Source organism: Ciconia boyciana, chromosome 4 (genome assembly GCF_034638445.1).
Source record: "Ciconia boyciana chromosome 4, ASM3463844v1, whole genome shotgun sequence".
Taxonomy (NCBI): Eukaryota; Metazoa; Chordata; class Aves; order Ciconiiformes; family Ciconiidae; genus Ciconia; species Ciconia boyciana.
Genome location: NC_132937.1, coordinates 2,645,603 through 2,662,868, shown reverse-complemented (window position 1 = coordinate 2,662,868; position 17,266 = coordinate 2,645,603). Strand labels below are relative to the sequence as shown.

General features: G+C 42.8%; 2 protein-coding genes across 2 annotated transcripts in view; one reads left to right on the top strand and one right to left on the bottom strand.

The window, feature by feature from the left end:
- The window catches only part of LOC140651224 (zinc finger protein 608-like), a 150,733-nt gene that overhangs the window by 99,875 nt on the left and 33,592 nt on the right, over positions 1 to 17,266 (bottom strand). The window lies entirely within an intron of this gene.
- Positions 9,356 to 11,154, top strand: LOC140650706 (endogenous retroviral envelope protein HEMO-like). The gene has a single exon (XM_072859411.1). The coding sequence runs from the start codon at positions 9,706 to 9,708 to the stop codon at positions 11,152 to 11,154; it is 1,449 nt and encodes a 482-aa protein (XP_072715512.1). The 5' UTR covers positions 9,356 to 9,705.

Below are 17,266 nucleotides of genomic sequence, written 5' to 3'. Positions count from 1 at the left end.
GGGTGCCAAATCATTGTTAGGGACCATGCACCATGAAGAAGGGGAGCAAGTTACATAAGCAAGGTGGGATTGCGCATGTCCAGAAGAAGGGGTCAACTAAAGGACACACCTGTACGACCACCAAGGACCACCAGAGACCCCCACGGAAGCCCCTCGGAGCTCAAGGACGCATGCGTAATGACCACGCAAATATGATAATTAGTTCCAGGAAATAGAATGAATATGCATTATCATTCCAGGAAATGTGATGCATATGTATGTAACTGGACAATATAAGTTTCGGCTGATGTAACCTGCGGTATGCACGCTAGGTGGAACGATCCCCCGTGCATCCGGCGCCGTAATAAAGAATGCCTGCTTCTTAATACTACATTGGTGTTAAGGAGTTTGATTCCCGATTTCGGTGACAGTTTTGGCAACCCAGATGGGACCCTGCTTCTGAATTTCAACGGATCCGAGGGATTGCAGGATCTCCAGCCGGCACCGAGGGATTCTCGGGGAGAACCTCTGATCCCCGGACCGAAGAATTCTGAGCAAGATCCCCTGGAACAAGGTAATAAGGCATTCTTTTAACGGGCAACAGAACTTTAGGTAGGACGTGGGTTAGAGTCCCACTTTGAGCAGTACGTGGGGTTAGAGTCCCACTTTAGGTAGGACGTGGGTTAGAGTCCCACCAAAGGTAGGACGTGGGTTAGAGTCCCACCAAGCCTGCTCGTAAGGCGCGGCGAAAGCTACGCAGGGTTGGGCTAAGAGGTACCTCGGTTGGTAAGTCTCTGCTAGGCGAAAGCCTGTGGAGCGGGGCCCAAGGGGGAGTCTTCGACGGGGGGTTGAAGTCTCCAAGGTTGGGATTTCTGGCAGGGGGCTGGAATCCCAGAGGGAGCTCCAACAAGGGTTGGGGTCCCTCTGACTAGTGCTTGTGATAGTGCACAATCACAACCACTAGTCGTTTGGGAGATGGGTACATTTCCGAGTAAGAAACCCATCCCACAAAGAACACCTTTGGGATATATTTTAAAACATTGGAAAGATCTGGGGGGTGATCCTTTGACTGGGAAACAATTAATTGAATATTGCAATCATTGGTGGCCAATGTATACTTTGGAAGGTGGGGAGAAATGGCCAAAGAATAGTCCATCGCAATATAATACCATCTTGCAATTAATGTTATTTTGCAAAAGGGAAGGTAAATGAGATGAAATAGCTTATGAGGTATTTATTTTTGCTTTGAGAAATCATCTGGAGTGGCAAAAACAGTGTGGGATTATCCGGTAAAATTTTATGGTATTGACTTTGGAAAAAAACAGGGAAGGAATAAGAGTTTAAGATGATGTTGCTCTGCCTGTAACATTGGAAAAGGGAATGTCTCAAAGTGAGAGAATTGGATCTTTCGCTACAGGCAATTAAGTTGATGACTCTGAATGATGAGGACTGAAGGAGACCAGGGGAGTCAACCCCAGCTGAACACCTGGTTACATTAAAGCTGAGGAATGATGAAGCAGAATTTTTAGTTGATACAGGGGTAACATATTCGGTATTAAATATATGCAAAGGGGGGTTTAGTCATAAAACTGTAAGTGTTGATGGGGGAGCAGGGTGGAAGAAAATCGGCCGTTTTTACAACCTTTGAAATTCAAATTGGGAAAGCAATGGGTAACTCATCAATTTTTGTATATGCCAGAATGTCCATCATCTTTGTTAGGAAGAGATATATTGAGTAAATTGAATGCACAAAATAATTTTTAAAAATGGGGAGACTCACCTGTTAATACCTGAATCAAAAGCTGTGGAAGCGAGAATTTTTATGTTACAGAACACACCAAGACCGAAGGAAGAAATTCCTGCAGAAGTAGAGGATGCAGTAACACCCTTGGTATGGGCTAGTGGAATTCCAGGTCGGTCTAAATTGGCAGAACCAGTAAAGGTTGTTCTAAAATCTGGAACTAAACCGGTAAGACAAAACAGTATCCTACCAAGTGGGAAGCTAGAAAGGGGTTGGAAGAATTAATAACAAAATTTTTGAATTATGCATTATTGATAGAGTGTGAATCAGAATATAATACCCTGATATTGCTAGTGAAAAAGCAGAATGGCAAGGAATACAGGTTAGCTCAAGATTTAAGAGCCATGAATCAGATTGTTTAAGACATTCACCCAGTAGTAGCTAACTCATATACCTTGTCGACATCCTTAAAAGAAAAACATAAGTGGTTTACTGTACTTGATCTCAAGGATGCTTTCTTCTGCATGCCTCTAGACAAAGATAGCCAGGCATATTTTCCTTTGAATGGAAAGCCCCACCACTGGATGCAAGACACAACTCACCTGGACAGTGCTACCTCAAGGGTTCAAAAATAGTCCTACAATATTTGGTAATCAGTTGGCAAAGGAATTGGAAGTGTGGAAAAAAGAATAATATTGCAGTATGTAGATGACATTTTGATAGCAGCAGAGACTCGAGAGGACTGTTTACAAGTGACCATCAGCTTGTTGAATTTTTGGGACAAGCAGGATACCGAGTATCAAAAAGCAAGGCCCAGATTGGGAAAGAGACTGTGACATATTTAGGCTTTGAAATTTCGCAAGGACAAAGAAGATTGGGAGCAGGCAGAAAGGAAGCAATTTGTCAAGTTCCAGAACCCAGAACGATATGGGAATTGCGGACATTTTTGGGTATGGTCGGGTGGTGTCGATTGTGGATCCTCAATTATGCAGCTTTGAAAGGATCCCAGGAGAATCACCTGTTGTGGACACCTGAGTGTTGGACAGCTTTTAAAAATCTGAAGAAGGCTTTGATGTCTGCACCTGTGTTAGGACTCTCAGATTTAGCAAAGCCTTTTGAATTGTTTGTACATGAGTGATAACATCTTGCTTTGGGTGTGTTGACGCAAAAATTAGGAACTTGGAAACGGGCCATTGGGTATTTTTCTAAGCAATTGGATAATGTCAGCAAGGGATGGCCTGGATGTTTGCGAGCTGTGGCAGCAACTGTACTCTTAATCCAAGAAGCAAGGAAATTAACCATGGGGCAGAAAATTATGGTTTATGTCCCACATATGGTAACTTCTGTCTTGGAGCAAAAAGGGGGGCAATGGCAGTCCCCAGGCTGCATGCTTAAATACCAGGTCGCTCTCTTGGAACAGGATGATGTGGAACTTAAAACTACAACAGCAGCGAACCCAGCAATGTTTTTGAGCTCAGAAATGGGTGAGTCTTTACACCAGGATTGTTTGCAAACTATTGAACAGGTATATTCTAGCAGACAGGACCTGAAGGACGAACCATTGCCTAATCCTGATTTGGAGCTGTTTATGGATGGAAGCAGCTTTGTCTGAGATGGAAAACGGATGGCGGGGTATGCAGTGGTTACCACCACCCAAGTGATGAAAGCTGAAGCTCTCCCTGTGAATACATCAGCACAGAAAGCAGATTCACACACATGGAGCTATCTGGAAGGAAAGAGGACTGTTGTCAGCTCAGGAAGAAATTCTTCAACTCCTCCAGGACATCCAGCAGCCCAAGGAAGTAGCGGTAATGCATTGTAAAGCACATCAATTTGGACAAACCATGGTAAATGTGGGCAACCGATTGGCTGATAAAACTGCTAGAGAGGCAGTGGAGCAAAGCATCCTTGCCCTGGTACCAGTAAAATAGGTAAAACTTCCAACCCCGAAACCAAATTATGGTAAATTGGATAGATTATTGGCAGAAGAGTTGAGAGTAGTAGAAAATGAGGTGGGTAACATCCACCAGACAAGTCATAGTTACCCCACAAATAATGATAAAATAGTAGAGGAAAAAAGAGAGAAACACATGGGGGAATTGAAGTGATGATTGTGGATTTACAGAAATCAAGATTGCTGTGTGCACATCCCAAATGTTACAGCTGCTTTGAATGAACAAATAGATGACATGAAGAGGGTGGCACAGCAGACTCAAGGTTTAAGGAGTGAAATGCAAACAAATTGGTTAGGCCAAATTTTGGGACATTTTGGATTTCCTCTTAAAAGATGGATAACTGAGTTGTTACAGACATTAATCATTTTGATTACAGTTGTTTTGGTGATTTGTTTGCTTTATCAATGTTTAAAGAAAATGTTGACACAGAAATCAGTGATGAAGCGTCGTACACCAATGCCAGGAGAGAAGCCACCTGCTTATGTTGAGTTATGAAAGATTAAGAGTGGAAGTATTGAAAAGATGATTATTTCAAAACTTCCAAAGGGGGGAAATGTAACCAGATGTAACCAAAATTATTAGTTTGTTCTTTTGTAAATAAGCAACATAGAGATAGGAGCAGGGTAGACAATGCTTTAATATTGTGTTTGTACACCTATGGCTATGGATATGCTACTATGCCCAAAGACAATTGGACAAGGAGTAGTATGGACATGCTGCTATGTTCCCAGTACAGCCCCAGCCCATCTTGACAAAGAGTCGAGGGTGGTTAGAATAATTGGTTTGTGTTAAGGGTGCCAAATCATTGTTAGGGACCATGCACCATGAAGAAGGGGAGCAAGTTACATAAGCAAGGTGGGATTGCGCATGTCCAGAAGAAGGGGTCAACTAAAGGACACACCTGTATGACCACCAAGGACCACCAGAGACCCCCACGGAAGCTCCTCGGAGCTCAAGGACGCATGCGTAATGACCACGCGAATATGATAATTAGTTCCAGGAAATAGAATGAATATGCATTATCATTCCGGGAAATGTGATGCATATGTATGTAACTGGACAATATAAGTTTCGGCTGATGTAACCTGCGGTATGCACGCTAGGTGGAACGATCCCCCGTGCATCCGGCGCCGTAATAAAGAATGCCTGCTTCTTAATACTACATTGGTATTAAGGAGTTTGATTCCTGATTTCGGTGACAATTTGAGTCAGTGGTATAATTGGGGTAGGTGGTCCGTGAGTTGGTGGTTGCAATCTCCCCCTGCCGAAATTATCTTTCCCCTAGTTTCCTACCTTTTTGGCAGATCTAAGGGGTTCTTCATGGTTTACTACCTAGGCTAGTAATATGAAAGGGTTAAATCCCTGACAGTCCCTGACTAAGACATAGACTTGCATTTTTAAATCCCTGACAATCCTTGACTAAGACATAGACTTGCATTTTTTTTAGTTTCACTTGCATCCTTGTTCTCTGTTGTTCTCTTCCCCTGCAAAGATAGTTTTGGTTACCTGCTGAGCAGAGTTGATGGTGGGACATTTCCTGTGACTTCTTACATGATAGGACTAAGCAGGCCTTGAGCAAGCTCGTTAGGCTTCCTAATTAAATCACTGATAACAGGAACTCAGGACGATTGTGCCAAAGATAAGCACCAAAGAACTAGCTTAACTCGACCCCCTTGTAACATTCCGAGGCCGAAGGACTGATGAGCTAATTCTATGACTATACATGGACAAAGGAAGCCCAAAGTTCAACTAGTGGACAACGTGAGGAAGACTATGGAAGACCACCGGGAGGGTGAAAAGACCCTAACCCTAATTTTACTACACATGCTTGGACTATGTAAATGAATTCTGGGAACTCATCACCATAAGACTGCCCTTTTCAGGAAATCTGATGAATATGTATGATTTTTCTGTATATGAACTGATGTGTTGTGCTAACCTGGGGGAGCACTTGTGGCGGAGCAATGCCCAGTGCTGCCCAGCCCTGCAATAAAGAATACCTGCTTAATAGTCATCCCAACTATTGAGTTCTGATTTCAGTTTTTCACGGCAACAATTTGGCACCCCAGATGGGACCCGCTCTGCTCGGCTGCAGGACCCGCTGAGAACAGGACTCCCTAGGGTACCCCCAGGATTTCCCAGAGGGACTCCTCGCCTCAATCTGATCACTGCGGGAGCAGACAAGGACCATCTAAAGGAAAAAGGTATTATTTAAATCTTTTCTGTTTTGGAATTTGGGACCAGTCATTTGGAAGGTTCTTGTAAGTTGTAGGAGACGTCCTATGCTGAGCGCCGTATACCAGGCTACTAGTGCCTGAGGGTATACATTTGGTATTTAGTACGTTGGTACAGGCACGGGTTAAGCCTTGTACTTCTGCAATAACGTGCCTTTTGGTATTGGTACAATTATGTAACCCGCATGAGTTTGTACTGTTGGCGGTACGGATTTACTGGCACCGAACTTGGATATTGGTTTATTGGTATTGAATTTGGATATATTCGTTAGGCACTGCGAAATCGGCAACTAAGTGTGAATGAGCTGAGTTAACTCTGGTGTGACTGGTGAGTGACTGAGACGCGGTGTGACTGCAAAGTGAGTGTGGAAAACCTGGAGACCTGTGTGTCTCATCCTGAAAATGAATGTGAACCGCTTTTCCTCGTGAATTGTTTTATTTGTGACCAAAATTTATGGGTTGTATTTGGATGAGATATTCAATGTGAGAATTGTGGAACGTGGTCAGAGTGGGAGGATAAAGCACGACAGGTTGAGGTTATTAAAATAATCTGTGGGAGAATAACGGAAGTACAGAATCAATAAGGTAGAATGGGGGGACAGCAAAGTGGTGGTATTGTAAAGAAAAGCCCCCTAGGATGTAACTTAGCACATTGGAAAGAGATAGGGGGACAACCAGGTGGGAGTGTGAATAAGAAAACACTAATCAAATATTGTAATCAGTGGTGGCCCCTGTACAAATTAGAATATGGTGAAAAATGGCCCTTTAATGGATCTTTAAATTATAATACTATATTGTAGTTAATGTTGTTCTTATGGAGAGAAGGAAAATGGGATGAGGTTATGTATGCGGATATGTTTTTTACTTTGCGGAATCACCCGGAGTGGCAGAAGGATTGTGGTGTTAACCTCCCGCCGCACGGAGGCAGCCTTGGAACAGAGAGGAATGGTGAATAGAGGAGGATTTAGAGGACGAGGAAGGGGAAGGCTCTCTGAAAGTAGAGGAGGACTGGGGAGACAAGAGAAAGAAGTAGAATTCTTAGTAGACACAGGTGCTTCTTTCTCTGTTTTAAATCAAGAATTGATATCTGTGAGTAAAGACTTTGTGACTGTAGTGGGAGCTACTGGCCAACAGGAAAAGGTGTTCTTTCTAAAACCCATCAATTTTAAAGATTTACACCCTGTGGTGGCCAATCCTTATACTTTACTTACTAAATTACAAATATGGTTTACAGTATTAGATTTGAAAGATGCATTCTTCTGCTTGCCTCTGGCCAAGGAGAGCCAAAACCTATTGGCATTTGAATGGGAAAGTCCTACTACTGGTAGGAAAACCCAACTTACCTGGACAGTGTTACCCCAAGGTTTTAAGAACAGTCCAACCATCTTTGGGAACCAATTAGCACGAGAACTTGAGACATGGGATCCTCCCTCCAGAGACGGAACTCTTCTACAGTGTGTGGATGACTTATTAATAGCAACTGAAACAAAGTCTGATTGTATTCAATGGACTATTAATTTGTTGAACTTTTTGGGACTGAATGGGTATCGAGTCTCTCACCAGAAAGCTCAGATGGTGCAACAGCAAGTAACCTACCTTGGATACGAGCTATCTGGAGGACAACGAGAATTAGGAATGGAGCGAAAAGAAGCCATCTGCAGAACCCCCCCTCCCTCAAACGGTAAAGAAACTCAGGACCTTCTTGGGAATGACAGGTTGGTGTAGATTATGGATTTACAATTATGGACGTTACTAAACCCTTCTGGCTGTTTTCCCATGAAAAACAAGGTATAGCTCTGGGAGTCCTAGCTCAACAACTGGGACTCTACAAAAGAGCTGTGGCCTACTTTTCTAAGCAAAGGGTGGCCAGGGTGCCTACGAGCTGTGGCAGCTGTAGTACTAAATATCCAAGAGGCCCAGAAATTTACCTTAGGCCAAAAAAATCACAGTGCTGGTTTCACACACAGTATCAGCCGTACTAGAACAAAAAGGGAATCATTGGCTTTCTCCATCCCGAGTTTTACAATATCAGGCTATTCTAGTTGAACCAGACGATGTTAATATTGAAGTGACTAATGTTACAAACCCAGCTTCTTTCCTCAGTGGGGTGACATCTGAATCATTGATACATGACTGTTTGGAAACCATAGAGACTGTATATTCTAGCAGACCAGACTTAAAAGAAGAACCCCTGGAAGATGCACAAGACTCCTGGTTCACAGATGGAAGCAGCTTCGTGCGACAAGGTATTCGAAAGGCTGGGTACGCGGTGACAACAGCAAGCAAAGTAATTGAATCATCCCAATCATTACCTGCTGGAACATCAGCTCCAAAGGCTGAAATTATTGCCCTGACTAGGGCCCTGGAATTGGCAAAAGGGAAAAAGATAAATATATGGACAGACTCCAAATATGCCTTTGGAGTTGTCCACGCTCACGGAGCAATTTGGAAGGAACGAGGACTACTGACCGCACAAGGGAGACAGATCAAGCATGCCGAGGAAATCCTTCACCTATTAGAAGCAGTCCAATTGCCAACCAAAGTCACCATCATGCACTGCTGAGGACACCTGAAGGGTAACACTGACCAGGAAAAAGGTAACAGGTTGGCTGATTATGAGGCTAAACAGGCAGCGGAGAGAATGCAAAAGATTTTAACCTTAATTCCAGATAATAGAAGTAGGAGTCTAGGTGACCATGAAAATGTTGAATATTCTAGGGCTGATAAAGAATTAATAGAAGAAATGGGAGGGCAGGTTCCCTCCAAAGGTTGGGCCCACTTGAGTGATGGCAGAATTATAATTCCTGCCAAACAGGTATGGGGAATTGTTAAAGAAGAACACAATAAGACACATTGGGGGGCAGATTCCCTGTATACATTTTTAAATCAAAAATTAATAGGGAGAAATTTGTATGCTACAGTTCAACAGGTGACTCAGCAATGTGAAATATGTTTGAAAAATAATCCCAATACAGGTAACCGGGCACAATTAGGAAGCATTGGGAGAGGAAATGTACCAGGGGACCACTGGCAAATTGATTTCTCTGAACTTCCAAGAAAAGGGGGGTACAGATACTTATTGGTACTTACAGACACCTTTTCTGGATGGCCAGAGGCATTCCCTTGTAGGACAAACAAAGCGAGAGAAGTAACTAAGGTATTATTAAATGAAATAATACCTCGATTCGGGGTACCTACGGTCATTTCATCAGATAGGGGTACACATTTTTGTGCAGAAGTAGTGCAACAGGTCAGCAAGCTATTAGGAATCAATTGGCAATTACACACACCCTACAGACCACAAGCCAGCGGGCAAGTAGAAAAAAATGAACCACATGATAAAACAACAGATAGCTAAAATATGTCAAGAAGCAAACCTATATTGGTATCAAGCACTGCCTATTGCACTACTTCGGATACGTGTAAAACCTAGGGCCAAAGAAAATCTGAGCCCTTTTGAGATATTATATGGGAGCCCATATCAGGCCAAATATCAAGGGGAAGATTTGAATCAGCTGGGAAATAATTATTTACAAAATTATGTTATATCCTTAGGAAAACAATTGGAAAAGATGAATAAGACTGTTTTGGGAACCAGAGCAAAAGGGTTAGATCACCCGATCCACCCATTTAGCCCTGGAGATTGGGTTTATGTTAAGAATTTTTCAGGTGACCCATTGGAGGAGAAGTGGAATGGACCTTATCAGGTGTTGCTAACCACTTTCACTGCAATCAAGATTAAAGAGCAGACAGCTTGGATCCATTACTCCTGAGTAAAGAAAGCTTCTGAACCGCGATGGATCGTCAAAAGCGTTGGAGATTTGAAATTACGCTTACGACGATAACTTTATTGACTTTAAGCTTATCAGTAGATGCTTGGAACGAGAACCTGTATTATAATGCGATTCAGATGATAGCGAATGCTGCAGGGGCTAAGGATTGTTGGATTTGTACTGCCCTACTGAGAGGTAACATGAGACTCCCTTTGTACAGGATAGGGTCGACTCATTGGAATTGTGACAATAATACTTGGCCTGAGTTTTGGAAAAGACAAGATGGAGGATATTGTAGTTATGATAATTCAAGCTATGAGATCGGACCAAGATTCGACCTGCAGATACTGGATAATGACACCCAGATTCTAGTTAGCAATAATAGTTGCCTATGGAAGGCAAGATCCAATAATTGTCCATGCCGCCCGCCCGCCAACAACAAATATCATAACTGTTCCTGTAGGAATGGGTGGAATGATTATTGGATCAACAAGACTGTGGTAGAAGTAGGAACTTGGAATTTGACGGGATTGAACGTGACATATATTAATTTCTGTAATAGAACCCAGTTAGAAACCTATAGCCCTACAAAGTGGGATGCCAGTAGAAATACATCGGTTGGATGGGTAAGCAAAAGATCATTTTATGGAGCTAATCTCACAGCCACCGACGGACCCTGCAAACGGCCCGACGGGTATTGGTGGCTGTGTGGTGATGGTATCAGCAGAAAGCAACTCCCTGCAGGATGGAAGGGAATGTGTACCATAGGTCATTTAGTTAGTCAGGGTCGAATATATAATCAGTCCCAAATACCTAGAGGTATTTTGAGAACGTCCTGGAAACAGGCTAAGCGAGAAGACAACCCACTTGTAATTAGGGGAACAAAATTTCATAGCTTTGTTAGATGGTTCTTGCCTTGGCTAGGAGTAAGCGAGCTAGAAAAGGCCATAGTAAATATTTCAGCAGTTCTAGAGCAGATGGAAAATCTAACCATAAATACTATAAAAAATTTACAGACGGAAGTATCTTCCCTTAGTAAGGTTGTGTTGCAAAATCGAATGGCATTAGATTTATTGACTGCCAAAGAAGGAGGTGTATGTATGATCATTAATACCAGTTGCTGTGCATATATCAATAAAGATAAGCAGATAGAAGCAGATCTAAATGCACTCTGGGAGAAAGCACGAATAGTCCAGGAAGTATCTTCGGATGATACTTCATTGGGGCTTCGAGATTTATGGGATAAATTGACTTCTTGGCTTCCCAACTTTGGATGGTTGAAACAATTATTCATTGGATTTATTACTTTGGCGATTTTAGGAATATTTGTTTGTGTATTTCTTAAATGTTTTCTTTGGTGTCACCGGAATTCAGCAGAGACGTACAATGATTGGAAAAGAAACAAGATTAGGCATCAAGTAGAAACGGGAAGGTATTTTACTCAGACCCTTGAAAAGGATGAAATATTATGAATTTTGCAAACATAAAATAATTAAGGATAACACCCTTTTAGGCTTAAAAGGATTTGAAATATTTTACTAGTCGTAGTTAAAGAGCCTTACTATTTTAATAGTAATTTTATTGATTTTATTGTAGTTTTTGTAATAAGCTTCCTTTCAGATGTAATAAGACTGTATATTGAGGACTGTAGCAAGTAAGCTAGAAGCCCTCAAAATAAAAGGGGGGGGAATGACAGGGTTAAATCCCTGACAATCCCTGACTAAGACATAGACTTGCATTTTTAAATCCCTGACAATCCCTGACTAAGACATAGACTTGCATTTTTTTAGTTTCACTCCCATCCTTGTTCTCTTTTGTTCTCTTCCCCTGCAAAGATAGTTTTGGTTACCTGCTGAGCAGAGTTGATGATAGGACATTTCCTGTGACTTCTTACATGATAGGACTAAGCAGGCCTTGAGCAAGCTCGTTAGGCTTCCTAATTAAATCACTGATAACAGGAACTCAGGACGATTGTGCCAAAGATAAGCACCAAAGAACTAGCTTAACTGGACCCCTTGTAACATTCCAAGGCCGAAGGACTGATGAGCTAACTCAATGACTATATATGGACAAAGGAAGCCCAAAGTTCAACTAGTGGACAACATGACGAAGACTATGGAAGACCACCAGGAGGGTGAAAAGACCCTAACCCTAATTTTACTGCGCATGCTTGGACTATGTAAATGAATTCCGGGAACTCATCACCATAAAACTGCCCTTTTCAGGAAATCTGATGAATATGTATGATTTTTCTGTATATGAACTGATGTGTTGTACTAACCTGGGGGAGCACTTGTGGCGGAGCGATGCCCAGTGCTGCCCAGCCCTGCAATAAAGAATACCTGCTTAATAGTCATCCCGACTATTGAGTTCTGATTTCGGCTTTTCACGGCAACATATACATCAGTTAAACTTCTGCTTTCGACAGCCACATCCTGCTTATTAGACAAAGGTACGTTGTCTAAGTTCCTATGGAGATAGGGTAGGGCTCTACAGTGGATTTCTATAGCAGCATCAATCATTACGTGAATTGTATACTTACAGTTGATTATTACAACATTGGGAACAAATATAATTTCACTGTAATTTGAGACAGTTTCATAGTCCAAGGCAAGCATATAGATAAATGTTAACATCCACTAAATTAGTCACAGATTTTGTGAGAAATCCAAAAATAGCCTTTACTTTCTAATTGTGTAAGATTTACAGCCACACACATCACAGCAAAATATTTTCTCCAATTACGCGCACTTCTATGAAGTGTGCATAATAGGGAAGCAAATATAGGTCTCTGAACAGCACACATCTGTGGCTTATTGGTACAACTCTTTAGATCTTTCATTAGGTTAGTCAAAAAGCAAAATAGTCTGGAAGTTCTTTTGGCATTACTGTAGTTGTTCACCTGTGGCCTACTACGATGGAGTGGCTGTATCAGTGGACAAGGGAAGAGCTATGGATGTCATCTACCTGGACTTCTGTAAAGCCTTTGATATGGTCCCCCAAAACATTCTGGCCACTAAATTAGAGACACATGGGTTTGATGGATGGACTGTTAGATGGATAAGGAATTGGCTGGATGGCTGCGTCCAAAGAGTTACAGTCAATGGCTCAATGTCCAAGTGGAAACCCTTAACGAGTGGAGTCCCTCTAGGGTCTGTACTGGGACCAATACTTTAATATCTTCATGAGTGATGTAGACAGTGGAATTGAGTGCACCCTCAGCAAGTTTGCAGGTGACACCAAGCTGAGTGGTGCAGTTGATTTGCTAGAGGGAAGGGATGCCATCCAGAGGGACCTTGAGATGCTTGAGGAGTGGGCCCGTGCAATCCTCATGAAGTTCCACAAGGCCAAGTGCAATGTCCTGCCCCTGGGTCGGGGCAATCCCCAATACCAATACAGACTGGGGGATGAACGCATTGAGAGCAGCCCTGCAGAGAAGGACTTGGGGATACTGGTGGATGAAAAACTGGACATGATTTGTCAATGTGCGCTTGCACCCCAGAAAGCCAATCATATCCTGGGCTGCATCAAAAGAAGCATGGCCAGCAAGTCGAGGGAAGTGATTCTCCCCCTCTACTCCGCTCTCATGAGACCCCACCTGGAGTACTGCATCCAGCTCTGGGGTCCCCAGTATGAGAAAGACATGGACCTGTTGGAGTGGGTCCAGAGGAGGGCCATGAAATCGGTCAGAGGGCTGGAACACCTCTCCTCTGAAGAAAGGCTGGGAGAGTTGGAGTTATTCAGCCTGGAGAAGGGAAGGCTCCAGGGAGACCTTATTGCGGCCTTTCAATATATAAAGGGGGCTCCTAAGAACAATGGAGAGAGACTTTTTACCAGGGCCTGTAGTGACAGGATAAGGGGCAATGGTTTTAAACTGAAAGAGGGTAGATTTAGATTGGATATAAGGAAGAAATTCTTTACTGTGAGGGTGGTGAGACACTGGAACCAGTTGCCCAGAGAAGTTGTGGATGCCCCCTCCCTGTAAGTGTTCAGTGGGACTGGACAGGGCTTTGAGCAACTTGATCTAGTGAAAGATGTCCCTGCCCATGGCAGGGGGGTTGGACTAGATGATTTTTTAAAGGTACCTTCCAACCCATACCATTCTATGATATATTAATATCTTTGTCTCTTTGTAACTGATTGGCTCAGCTTTGGCCAGCGGTGGGTCTGTTTTGGATCCGGCTGGAACTGGCTGTGTCCGGCACAGGGCAGGACCCCCTCCCCCCACTACCAAAACCTTGCCATGTATACCCAATATAGTACACTAAAAACATATCTATTCCTTTACTGGATTTCAAGTGTGTCAAGTTATTTTTTTGCCATCTTTTGATTTTTCTTTACATAAACATGACACTCGTTAAAATGATCCAAATCTCATTGTCTTTTTTACTATATTTTGAAGTTGATCAAAGTAAAAATATATTTTAAAAATTACTTCAAATATGAAGATAACTTGCCAAACTCAGCTATGTCCATTCCTTCCCTCTCCCAAGGTTACTATGGCCACTGTAGATGGAAAATGGAATATTTACAGTCTATTTTACATAGACCCAATATCTTAAAAACATTCATAATCTGATCAAATCTAAGCCAGTTTTCACATAACCAGTCATGACATTTTTCAGGAAGGCTTTGCCTACCAAGCTACTGACAATGCGGATGGTTTTTTATAAATAAAATATTTACTTTTAAATTATTTTTTTTCTTAATATACCTTTTCCATTTTCAGACCTGGCAAATTCATTTTTATGGCAGTAATGCTGGGGAAATTACAGTATAAAAATATGTCATGGAAAATTCAACTCAAAAGGTTATAATTTACTGAAAAACAGGAGGCTCAAATGAAAAAGTTTAAAAAAACCTTTAAGGTAGAGGTTACTCCACGTCTGCTATAATGCTTTCTTGACTTTGATCTTTAAATCAGTGATTCATGAAAATGATATTTTCAAATTTACAAGCCACCAGTAAGTGTGGCCTTTAAGTCTTAAAAAAAACCAAGCAAAACTTTGTACAACAATAAAGCAGGAACCACAAGCCCTTCTTAACCATTTGGACTGCCCACTAATTAATTAAGATACTGAAACAAAGGTCCATTTACACAACTTGCCTTTAAGGGGGGGGGGGAACACAGGAGTTTGTGAGCAAGCCAAACTGCATTTCAGAGAGACAGGATCAAGAAAATGTATTATGTTTGATCAAATTAACAGAGGCATTTCTCCCACCCCAATTCAGACAAACAAAATAGGGCAGGTCTTCTTGCCAACAAGTGATGTCCCTTAGCAAGAAGCAGCTCCAGTTAATAATAAAATAATTGTAAAATCGGTCTATAATTAAGTGAATTATTATAAATGAAAAGTTAAATTTACAGGTGCAAATCACGTTTATAAATTACAAGTAATTAGCAATATCAACTTCAGCAATTTACTTTAAATGAAATTCTGCAAGCCTATTTAAAGTCTATTATGGCTGCTGACATCAATCTACCAAGCTGCAAAGTGCTAAGCTCTACTAAAAATTTGCACCTTGTGGTGGGTTAACCTTGGTGGGCTGCCAGGTGCCCACCAAGCCACTCTCACTGCCCCTCCATCAACAGGATGGGGAGAAAATAAGATGAAAAAGTTTGTGGGTAGCAATAAGAACAGGGAGGTCACTCACCAATTACCATCACGGGCAAAACTCGACTTGTGGAAGATTAATTTAATTTATTGCCAATTAATAACAGACTAGGATAGCGAGAAATAAAAAAAAAAACTAAAAACACCTTCCCCCCCACAGCACCTTCTTCCCAGACTCAACTTCACTGCTGACTCTTCTACCTCCTCCCACTGAGCAGTGCAGGGGGGATGGGGAATGGGGGTTGCAGTAAGTTCACAAAACTTCATATCTGCTGCTCCTTCCTTGTCACTTTTTTCCCCTGCTCCAGCTCCAGTGTGGGATCCCTCCCACGGGATACAGTCCTTCATGAACTGCTCCAGCATGGGTCCTTTTCCACGGGATACAGTGCATCAGGAACAGACTGCTCTGACATGGTGTCTTCCATGGGCTGTAGGAGGACAACCTGCTTCACCATGGTCTTCTCCACAGGCTGCGGGGGAATGTCTGCTCCAGTGCCTGGAGCACCTCCTCCCCCCTCCTTCTTCACTGCTCAGCAGTAGCCAAAGCATTGGTGTGTTATCAACAGAGTTCTAACCACAAATGAAAAGCACAGCACTATATGGGCTGCTATGGGGAAAATTAACTCCATCCCAGCCAGGCCCAATACAGTATATAATCCTATCCTTTAAAAGAAACTAGCAACACAAAGTTTATTACAGGAAACTACACCTTACTACTGGCTGAAGGGGTTAGGAATGTGAATTTAGTTATCTGGAGTAACAAAGGATGTGGAAAAACAATTCCTAAGTCAGATATAAAACTTAGAGCAGCAAAACAAAGTTCAGTTGAGAAATGAGGTCCATTTCACAGAATCACAGAATCGTTGAGGTTGGAAGGGACCACTGGAGAGCATCTGGTCCTATGTCCCTGCTCAAGCAGGGTCACCTAGAGCCAATTGCCCAGGACCGTGTCCAGATTGCTTTTGAATACCTCCAAGCTGGGAGACTCCACAACCTCCCTGGGCAACCTGTTCCAGGGCTCAGTTACCCTCACAGGGGAAAAGGCTTTCCTGATGTTCAGATGGAACCTTCTGTGTTTCAGTTTGTGCCCATTGCCTCTTGTCCTGTCACTGGGCACCACTGAAAAGAGCCTGGCTCAGTCTTCTTTGCACCCTCCCTTCAGGTATTTATATACATTGATGATCCCCTCTGAGCCTTCTCTTCTCTAGGCTAAACAGTCCCAGCTCTCTCAGCCTTTCCTCATAGAAGAGATGTTCCAGTTCCTTCATCATCTTTGTGGCCCTTCACTGGACTCTCTCCAATATGTCCATGTCTCTCCTGTACTGGGGAGCCCAGAACTAGACACAGGACTCCAGGTGTGGCCTCACCAGTGCTGAGTAGAGGGGAAGGATCACCTCCCTTGACCTGCTGGTGATACTTTGTCTAATACATCCCAGGATACCATTAGCCGCCTTTGCCACAAAGGCACATTGCTGGCTCATGTTCAACTTGGTGTCCACCAGGACCCCCAGGTCCTTTTCTGCAAAGCTTCTTTCCAGCTGGCTGGCCCCCAGCATATATTGGTGCCTGGGGTTGTTCCTCCCCAGGTGCAGGACTTGACACTTCCCCTTGTTGAACTGCATGAGGTTCCTGTCAGCCCATTTCTCCATCCTGTTTAGGTCCCTCTGGATGGCAGCACCACCCTCTGGTGTATCAGCCACTCCTCCCACTTTTGTGTTATCTGAAAACTTGCTGAGGGTACACTGTGCCCCATCATCCAGCTCATTAATGAAAACCTTGAGCAGGATTGGACCAAGTATTGACCCCTGGGGTACACTGCTAGTTTCTGGCCTCCAACTAGACTTAGTGCCACTAATCACCACCCTCTGGGCCCAGCCATTCAGCCAGTTTTCAATCCACCACACTGTCTGCTCATCCAGCCCATACATCAACAGCATGTGTATGAGGATCTTATGGAAGACAGTATCAA

Coding starts and splice junctions, on each gene's coding strand:
- LOC140650706 (XM_072859411.1), top strand. CDS start 9,706: ATGGATCGTCAAAAGCGTTGGAGATTTGAAATTACGCTTACGACGATA.